General features: G+C 40.6%; 1 protein-coding gene across 1 annotated transcript; it reads right to left on the bottom strand.

Moving 5' to 3' along the window:
* Nucleotides 1-469: 469 nt before the first annotated feature.
* LOC124140343 (cytochrome P450 2J4-like) lies at nucleotides 470-5,647 on the bottom strand. The gene is made up of 4 exons (XM_046507879.2): nucleotides 5,208-5,647; nucleotides 3,412-3,936; nucleotides 2,393-2,833; nucleotides 470-1,231 (listed from the first exon to the last, which is right to left on the bottom strand). The coding sequence occupies exons 1-4, from the start codon at nucleotides 5,605-5,607 to the stop codon at nucleotides 1,023-1,025; spliced, it is 1,575 nt and encodes a 524-aa protein (XP_046363835.2). The 5' UTR covers nucleotides 5,608-5,647; the 3' UTR covers nucleotides 470-1,022.
* Nucleotides 5,648-10,561: the final 4,914 nt, after the last annotated feature.

Raw genomic sequence — 10,561 nt, 5'->3', positions numbered from 1 at the left:
TACTGTTAAAAGCAGCGTTAAACCTAACTCACTCAATCACTCACTGGTTATCGTACGTCTTCAGTCACCTTCAAAACCGTTCGACCTGTGAACAAATTGAGTGAAAAGGATTGCGCTTTAACAGTATGACTTTATTCCAAACAGAATATACAGAACAATTATTTTGAGATACAATTGAGCATGCTCTTCCTACCAAGATTTTAAAGAGCGTCATACGACTCTTGCTCAGAAGTTGTTTGTACAAGGTGACAACATTCAAGGCCTCAGTAAAGCTTTTAAAACGTTTAATGGTAGACATGTGGAGGACATTTTCAAATTTGACGCATCAGTGACAAACTGATGTCCGATGCTATTTCCTATTTTGACTTGTACCACATGATCCCGTGTCTTTTGAGGTAAACAATTGACTTGCCTTTTCATGTGTTTGTGACGGGTGCCACATGTGGGTCAGGATACGCTCACCTTTTCGCGAACACCTGGTATCATTACTATTTGATAGTGATTCATAAACACATGCTCATGATATAGTCGGAATCGTACTATCGACTCTGCTTTATGCAGAGATTTCTGTTGGACATGGAAAGGGTTTCGTTGCTTTATTTGTTTGATAGAAAATGGTTTGCTAAGAGAGTAACCTGTCATTGAAGTGAAGTATAAGTTTGCTGGAGACTAACACTAATCTTATACGATTGCTATACTATGTATACGTTCAGGATTAATGGACAGGTGAACATGTTTTTTGCATGTGTTTGTGAGGGTGCCACGAGTCGGGTAGGATACGCTCATCTATTCGCGAACACCATTTGATTGTGATTCATACACGCGTGTCAGATGTTTGCAAGTCATGCGCCACATTTTGGCTGGACTAACTAGTCTATGCATAGTCCAATCAAAATCGCGCACCGAAATCGAAATCCGGTTCGTAAACTGTCGTGCAGTTTTCGGTCGATTGCAGAATTTGCAATGCGCCACATCATGTGCACGTGGAAGTGTCGCTGAGTTTAACTCATTTACATATTTTGTCACTTGTTACTCTTTTGACTGTATAAAGATTGAACCCTTGGAATGGATTTTATCAGGAATGGTTTCGGGCAGTGCGTTAACCCTATATTTCCCTGTAGGGATGGCATCTGCCCATTCACCGGGACGAACTGGAACCTCTGAAGCATGGTGGTGAGGAAGAGAAAGAGCTCCATCCGGGCCATCGCCTCACCAAGACAAACTCTTCGACCTGGAACAATTAATTAATTTGAATTTATATTCGGATGTTTCACAATATGAGATGTGTTTGTTTGTTTGTTTGTTTGTCGCTTAAAGCCACATTACAATATGCAACCTGGCTGTGTGTCACCGTACCCACCATGTTGATGCTGTTCATACCACCATTCTAGGTTTCCTTGACCAAGACCCTTATCATTACCAGACCGGAACGGTCGGGTAGCCTATTAGTTACAGCGTTCTCTCGTCACGCCGAAGACCCGGGTTCGATTCCCGACATGGGTACAACGTGTGAAGCCCATTTCTGGTGTTCCCCGCCGTGATATTGCTGTAATATTGCTAAAAGCGGCGTAAAACCATACTCACTCACTCATTACCAGACCGCAGTGATATTTATAAATTGACTTCAATATTTTTTACCTTCATGCAAATATAAATGTGAAACCAGATGTACACACTATTTATTTAACTGTGCACACCGGTTTATATGTTCATAATTCCTTTACCCAAAATCAATTCTTATAAATAAATACGTAAACAACAATATTTTCACTGACTATACAATCATCAACACAAAAACTCAGTGACTACGTTCAGCGCAATAATGCAATACAAGCCCCTCCCATTTTCTTGTGAGCCAATCAGGACGTGGCCTATATTTTTCGGTTTATGGATCCATAAACGCACATAAAAATAGCTTGGTTAGCCAATCAAATGTCACGGAATCACTTGCATGTATTTGTTCTCTACACTGCCGTCAGCTTCATAAAACAATATAACATTAGTGACATTGACTAAATATGGTCCGGGGGACATGGTACATACAAGTAATTGAGGAACCATTGCAGCAACCCATGCCTGTCGTGAGAGGTGACTAACGGGATGGGGTGGTCAGTCTCGCTGACTTGGCGGTTATCATGTCATCGTATCAGAGTTGCGTAGATCGATGCCCATGATGCTAAGGTCTGGATGGTCCGAACTCGATTATTCAGACCGCTATGTTATTGCTGGAAATTAGTGCGGCGTTAAACAACAAAGAAAGGAAAAAGGAAAGAAACCTTTAAATATTTTGTTTGCAAAGGTTCTCAAGTTTAAGTTTTCAGCTTCTGAACATCTTGGCTTTTCTCTTTGCTGAACATTTACCATTACAAACTTACCAAGAGAATAAACTTACCAAGAGAAAATGGGATGAACTCGTCTTTCTTTTGGATTTTGCCTGTGTCGTCAAGGAAACGGTCAGGGCGGAAACGATCTGGATCTCCCCATACATCCGGGTCTTGAAGGACTGAATCAAGCATCAATGCAACTGGGACGCCTTTGGGGAAGTTGAATCCCCTGAAGTGGACATCATGGGGAACAGTGTGCAGGGCACTGACGGGGGCAATGTCAGCGTGTCTCAACACTTCCATAATGGTGGCCTCCACGTAGGGAAGGTTCGTCTTGTCTTTCATGGAGGGTTGTCTGCTCTGGCCGATATTCTCCTGGATTTCTTGAAAGCACTTCTCCTGAACATCCGGGTACTTCAGGAAGTAGACCAGTGCCCAGCGTATCGTCGTGGCAATAGATTCTGACCCGGCAACAAACAGGTCAGTGATAACTGTGCGTAAGTTTTCCACTGTAAAAGAAACATGAACATTTAGAGCAGGTCCCCCTTTAGCCTTACTTTGGTGATAATATAACGTCTTGTATCACACACCCGAAAACATCAACACGGAACCATGTAGGTTAAGTCCCCCTATAAGACATACTTTAGGGATGATATGACGTCTTGTATCCCCCTCCCATCACCCCCCCCCCCCAAAAAAAAAACGAAAAAAAAAACCACCAAAAAAACAAAAACAACAGCAACAAACAAAACACACCAAAAAAACCCCCAAAAAACAAACAACATTAACACGGAAACATGAACATATAGAGTACGACTACTGAAAAATATGAACATAATATCCATCCATTCATCCATCCATCCACCCATCCATCGATCTATAGTCAAACACCTTTGTGTCGAAATTCAAGGGGCCTACATAAATACTTCGAATTATCCAAGGTTCACCACAACCGAAAATGGTGAATAAAGAAGGAATATACAAGGACCAAGATATTACTTCGAGACAACACTAAGTTCGACATATCAAAGTTCGACACAACAGTGTTTGACTGTATCTGTCTATCGTGGAATAGAGAGGATCTTACAGTTCAAACTTGTGCTTTCCTGCTGTTTTTGGCGATGTCGCATTTCCTTGATGTATGCGTAGATGAAGTTGTCGACCTTGTTGTCGTCGTGTGTGTTTAAGTGTTCCTCTATCATAGGCTGTATGAAGAGTGACTCAATCATTCTGACGTTGTCCATGGTTCTCTTAAATCCAAACAGATCACCAGGCAGGAAGCGCAACATTGGTAAAATGTTCAAAAGACAAGATGCTCCCGTAGTTTCAAAACATTCCTCTATTGCTTTGAGAAAGTTTCTGAAGAGAGGATCCGAGTACTCAAAACGCCTCCCAAATGCAGTGGAGCAGATGACGTTGCACGCTGCATTATGCACAAGTCGCGTGCAGTCAAACCCTTCGCTCTTCTCCATCTCCATTGCTGCGAGAAACTGCGAGACTTCGTCGTGTATTTTGTCTTCCATCATGGATCTGCCCACCCCAAATTCTCTGAGAGTGCAGAGTGCAAACCGTCTCTGTTCGCGCCAAAGATCACCCGAGCTTGCAACCACACCTGTAAGAATGGAGAAACGAAGCAACACATAGACGTATGATAACTCCGTTCACGCTTATGGTAACAACATTGTGAGGTTGGGGTTTCAGGTATGTTGATGATCTGATATCGTTCAAAAACCCTTTCCCTTCCACTGATTTACCCACCTGAACTAGATATACAGGAAACCAGTGAGACCGCCTCATCTGTTTCATATTTATATCTATGCATAAAGGGACCCGGGTTCGATTCCCTCCATGGGTACAATGTGTGAGCCCATTTCTGGTGTCCCCCGCCGTGATATTGCTGGAATATTGCTAAAAGCGGCGTAAAACCAAACTCACTCACTCACTATGCATAAAGATTCAGAATGACAAAACACTCTCCACAGAATCATGTTACAAGAGGGATGACTTCAACTTCCCAACAGACAAACTTCCCTTTATGTCGAAGCTCCAGCCTTAGGTGTTCACATTTCGCAACTTTTGAGATACAATCGAGCATGCTATTTTTCCAACATCACCAAAGAGCATCATACGACTCTTGCTCAAGGTTACAACATTCAAGCTCTAAGTAAAGCTTTCAAAACGTTTTATGGTAGACATGTGGAGGACATTTCCAAATTTGATGCATCAGTGACAAAAATGATGTCCGATGCTATTCCTTAATTTGACTAGTACCATATATTCTCGTGTTTTTAGGTGAACAATTGACTTGCCTTTGCATGCATTTGTGACGAGTGCTAATGGTTGGGCAGGATACGCTAACCTTTTCGCGAACCCCTGGTATTCCAGTTATACCGCGGCGAGTCAGCTTAATGTGGGAGGAAAGCCCGAAGTGGTGCAGGTCTCAGACGTTCACCACTTCGGTGAAACCCACGAGCACGGGTATGGTGCTGACAAACCTAGAAACATAACCAGGGCTAACCGGGATTCGCACCCACAGTCATAGGTTTCTGGCGTGCCCAAGGGACGCAACTCTGCACAGCGAATCGCGGCGCTTTAGACGACTGGGCCACTCGTGCCCCCTGCACCAGGCTAAGTATACAAGCAAGGTGTGAGTAGGGAAGGATAGGTAGTGGTAAAATAAATGGATGGGGATTGTTTGGGGGTATACGTAGGGTATATTTAGTGGAAGGTGGATATTTGAGACTGTGTGCCAGGCTAGATTGAGAAACACTTTGTCACCATCCAATCACCATTGGGGATCGAATGTGAACCGTCATTGTGTGCAGTGATATGTAAAAGAGGGGAGTGTATATGCAGGAAAAGTACTGTTGTAGACACACCTACCTTTTCTCCTTAATATGAAGTTATTCAGTAGTGAGTGCGGTCTGTCTGAAAAGACGTCGGAGTTCTTGACGATCGCGTCTTTCAGAACGCTGTAGCCGTTGAGGACGATGATAGGTTTGTGAAAGACATAAACACTGAAAATGTCGCCGTAGGTTTGTCGCAGGTTATTAAACATAACCCGGGGGTCCGCGCCCATAGATAGGGCGTTCCCGAAAACAGGGAGAAGAGGGGGGCCGGGGGGAAGGCCCGCGGGACGCTGCGTTAACAGCCATAATGCAGCTAGAACAACGCCAAGAACTAAAACTGTAGTCGGGCTGAATTCAAACAAATCCCACATTATATACGGATGATCTTCAGTTCGTATATTTCCGTCTATCTTGGTTGGAAGCCACACAAACATTTAATGTACTCAGACTTCGTAATCTCCTGCCTCGACTCACGACAGGGAGCATGGACCTGTCAGATTACCGTATCGATTCTAAAAATATGATCAATTGCGATGAGTATCAGAACTATGACCTCGTAAGGCACGTCTCTCTTTAACCCTGGAGCGTCGAACATGGCCTATTGGTTGACAGCTCCCAGGCTCGCTGACGTCGTTGATTGCGTGTCATCGTACCCCGGCGGCGTGGTACGTTGCTTATTATAGCAATCACTGGTTTGTCCGGTCGAGTGATTACTTACAGGCCAACTTGACTGAATTAAATGCTGACAGCATTGGAAACTGGAAACTTCAACATGTTTCTTCAACCACCGTCAGTGTCAAAAGCTTGCGAGTTCAGAGGATCTGACACCTACAATGGGAAAAACCTACCGTTCAAAATTTGCAATTTGCTGCGAGTAACGTCCGTTAACCGTGACAGGATCCGCTGTCAAGGGTTCGATTCGACAATTCGGCTTGATTAGGATCGATAGGAGACAGGTAGATTTTATCAACGCTTCCGTTGGGGTTACACACACACTGGGTTCAAGACCCCACAGATTCCCCTCAAATCCCCCACAGCCATACATCACCCCATAGGCTCCATTTACGCACTGGGGCGGTCGGGTAGCCTAGTGGTTAAAGCGTTCGCTCGTCACGCCGAAGACCCGGGTTCGATTCCCGACATGGGTACGATATGTGAAGCCCATTTCTGGTGTCCCCCGACGTGATATTACTGGATTATTGCTAAAAGCGGCATAAAACCAAACTCACTCACTATTTACGCACTGATATTGTGCTTGGAACAAGACGTACTTCATTTGTACGTTCCACCGTGTCAGATACAATATTGAGAACGCTACATAAACAATATTCCCATTTAATTTCTGATCCCCAATTATTGTCTTATTTATATCTGGTTTTATAGATTGTTCGATCACAAGATGGTGCAAAATAACCAACTTGTATTTACAAAGTAATACTTATATATAATATGGTACGCTATCGCGGAACAACACGGTAATGTCCTCCACTGCCAACACGTTCCACTTCCTATTTACGGATGCGGTGGCAATTGAAATGTCAAGGCCAGGTGTATTTAGGCTGCCTCGAGTTACTTGACATACTTCTTACGTGTCTTATAATCGTTAGTCAATGGTATACTCATCAATGATCAATATTCATAAAGAATAATGGAAAGTAACTGACGCTGATTCAATTAAGAAAAAAAAGTCTGATCCCCACCTTTGAATCTAAAACATCGTTCAACAAATATAACCGATGATTTGCATAAGGAACGTAACTGTTAAATGATGTCTTAAAAATTGAAATAAACAAGAAATTGTTAATCGATGGCGATGTAATTGATACGGGTATTACAGTTAATATCCTTCAGACCATATGTCTGCTGTATCTTAATAACGTTTTGCTTGCATTTCTACGTTTTTGGTCAAATTCACTTTTCATGTGTGTACTTTCTATAGCTCGGCAGTTTATGAACAACATTCAAGAATATGTTCCAAGTAGAACAATGGTCGTCAAGCCCTCGCACACATTCACTTGTTCTCGAAGTGTTGAAGTCGGTCTATGACCCAGGTTGGGCCAAGATGATTATAACCTTTGCATCTGTAAATGCGTGAACTTTATCCACATGTACAATACCATGTCTTTATAAACATCCCGTTGTGGATTGAATTGGCTGCAATAAGCTTGTTGTAGCCACAGATGCGCTCTTGAGGTCCTTGGTGACACAGGTACTACAGAAATGTTCCCAAATACTTGTATACCCCGAGTCCGCCATTTACCATTAATCACTTGTATTATTATCAGAACTGATCGTACATTTGATAGAGCAGTATGCACGTTCTGAAGTATGTCCTTGACGGAATTGACCGGGTTTCTGCATTTCGCATGTTCAGACTACGGAAATCTACAAAAGTATTGTAAAAAAAATTAAAAAATAAAAAAGATTTTTTTTTAGATTAAAAGATTGTAAAAATAAAAAAATAAAAAAGTGGGGTTTTTTTAAATTAAAAAATTGTAAAAAGAAACTCTTGACTTCCTCGCCGTTAAGGTAGGCGTCTGTATTCAGGTGTGAGTTAGGGTATGTTTGTGTATACAGTAAGGGACCTTGGGCACATTTGGTTGTTTTCTGCGTGTTATATCCACAGAAGGTTATCTGTGTGTCATATCCTCAGTTGGTTGTAATCTACGTGTTAAATCACAGTTGGTTGTAATTTGTGTGTCATATCCACAGTTGGTTGTAATCTACGTGTTAAGTCACAGTTGGTTGTAATTTGTGTGTCATATCCACAGTTGGTTGTAATCTACGTATTATATCCATTTGGGTGTTATCAATGTGTTATCGTCACAGTTGTTTGTTATCCGTGTGTTAAATCCACAGTTGATTGTAAACTACGTGTTAGTCACAGTTAGTTGTTATTTTTGTGTAATAGTAACAGCTGGTTGTTATCCGTGTGTTATATCCATAGTTGGGTGTAAACTACGTGTTAGTCACAGTTAGTTGTTATTGTTGTGTAATAGTAACAGTTGGTTGTTATCCGTGTGTTATATCCACAGTTGGGTGTAAACTACGTGTTAGTCACAGTTAGTTGTTATTTTTGTGTAATAGTAACAGTTGGTTGTTATCCGTGTGTTATATCCACAGTTGGGTGTAAACTACGTGTTAGTCACAGTTAGTTGTCATTTTTGTGTAATAGTAACAGTTGGTTGTTATCCGTGTGTTATATCCACAGTTGGGTGTAAACTACGTGTTAGTCACAGTTAGTTGTTATTTTTATGTAATAGTAACAGTTGGTTGTTATCCGTGTGTTATATCCACAGTTGATTGTAAACTACGTGTTAGTCACAGTTAGTTGTTATTTTTGTGTAATAGTAACAGTTGGTTGTTATCCGTGTGTTATATCCACAGTTGGGTGTAAACTACGTGTTAGTCACAGTTAGTTGTTATTTTTGTGTAATAGTAACAGTTGGTTGTTATCCGTGTGTTATATCCACAGTTGGGTGTAAACTACGTGTTAGTCACAGTTAGTTGTTATTTTTGTGTAATAGTAACAGTTGGTTGTTATCCGTGTGTTATATCCACAGTTGGGTGTAAACTACATGTTAGTCACAGTTAGTTGTTATTTTTGTGTAATAGTAACAGTTGGTTGTTATCCGTGTGTTATATCCACAGTTGGGTGTAAACTACGTGTTAGTTACAGTTAGTTGTTATTTTTGTGTAATAGTAACAGTTGGTTGTTATCCGTGTGTTATATCCACAGTTGGGTGTAAACTACGTGTTAGTCACAGTTGGTTGTAATCTGTGTGTTGTATATACAGTTAATTGTAATCTGTGTGTTACAGTCACAGTTGGTTGTAATCTGCGTGTTATAGTCACAGTTGGTTGTAATCTGTGTGTTATATATACAGTTAATTGTAATCTGTGTGTTACAGTCACAGTTGGTTGTAATCTGCGTGTTATAATCACAGTTGGTTGTAATCTGTGTGTTATATATACAGTTAATTGTAATCTGTGTGTTACAGTCACAGTTGGTTGTAATCTGTGTGTTATATATACAGTTAATAGTAATCTGTGTGTTACAGTCACAGTTGGTTGTAATCTGCGTGTTATAATCACTGTTGGTTGTAATCTGTGTGTTATATATACAGTTAATTGTAATCTGTGTGTTACAGTCACAGTTGGGTGTAATCTGCGTGTTAGTCACAGTTAGTTGTTATTTTTGTGTAATAGTAACAGTTGGTTGTTATCCGTGTGTTATATTCACAGTTGGGTGTAAACTACGTGTTAGTCACAGTTAGTTGTTATTTTTGTGTAATCGTAACAGTTGGTTGTTATCCGTGTGTTATATCCACAGTTGGGTGTAAACTACGTGTTAGTCACAGTTAGTTGTTATTTTTGTGTAATAGTCACAGTTGGTTGTTATCCGTGTGTTATATCAACAGTTGCGTGTAAACAACGTGTTAGTCACAGTTAGTTGTTATTTTTGTGTAATAGTAACAGTTGGTTGTTATCCGTGTGTTATATCCACATTTGGGTGTAAACTACGTGTTAGTCACAGTTAGTTGTTATTTTTGTGTAATAGTAACAGTTGGTTGTTATCCGTGTGTTATATCCACAGTTGGGTGTAAACTACGTGTTAGTCACAGTTAGTTGTTATTTTTGTGTAATAGTAACAGTTGGTTGTTATCCGTGTGTTATATCCAAAGTTGGGTGTAAACTACGTGTTAGTCACAGTTGGTTGTAATCTGTGTGTTGTATATACAGTTAATTGTAATCTGTGTGTTACAGTCACAGTTGGTTGTAATCTGCGTGTTATTGTCACAGTTGGTTGTAATCTGTGTGTTATATATACAGTTAATTGTAATCTGTGTGTTACAGTCACAGTTGGTTGTAATCTGCGTGTTATAATCACAGTTGGTAGTAATCTGTGTTATATATATACAGTTAATTGTAATCTGTGTGTTACAGTCACAGTTGGTTGTAATCTGTGTGTTATATATACAGTTAATAGTAATCTGTGTGTTACAGTCACAGTTGGTTGTAATCTGCGTGTTATAATCACTGTTGGTTGTAATCTGTGTGTTATATATACAGTTAATTGTAATCTGTGTGTTACAGTCACAGTTGGGTGTAATCTGCGTGTTAGTCACAGTTAGTTGTTATTTTTGTGTAATAGTAACAGTTGGTTGTTATCCGTGTGTTATATTCACAGTTGGGTGTAAACTACGTGTTAGTCACAGTTAGTTGTTATTTTTGTGTAATCGTAACAGTTGGTTGTTATCCGTGTGTTATATCCACAGTTGGGTGTAAACTACGTGTTAGTCACAGTTAGTTGTTATTTTTGTGTAATAGTCACAGTCGGTTGTTATCCGTGTGTTATATCAACAGTTGCGTGTAAACTACGTGTTA

Source organism: Haliotis rufescens, unplaced genomic scaffold, assembly GCF_023055435.1.
Source record: "Haliotis rufescens isolate VD_foot unplaced genomic scaffold, xgHalRufe1.0.p SCAF_5, whole genome shotgun sequence".
NCBI classification, from domain to species: Eukaryota; Metazoa; Mollusca; class Gastropoda; order Lepetellida; family Haliotidae; genus Haliotis; species Haliotis rufescens.
The sequence above is the reverse complement of the archived record's forward strand: the minus strand, read 5'-3'. Positions and strand labels throughout refer to the sequence as shown.

What these genes read in the sequence shown, in the direction of transcription:
- LOC124140343 (XM_046507879.2), bottom strand. Translation starts at nt 5,607, where the DNA reads ATGTTTGTGTGGCTTCCAACCAAGATAGACGGAAATATACGAACTGAA. An exon ending in GGAAAGCACAAGTTTGAACT is followed by an intron (nt 2,834 to 3,411) that starts GTAAGATCCTCT and finishes TTTCTTTTACAG; the next exon opens with TGGAAAACTTACGCACAGTT. An exon ending in GTTCATCCCATTTTCTCTTG is followed by an intron (nt 1,232 to 2,392) that starts GTAAGTTTATTC and finishes TAATTGTTCCAG; the next exon opens with GTCGAAGAGTTTGTCTTGGT.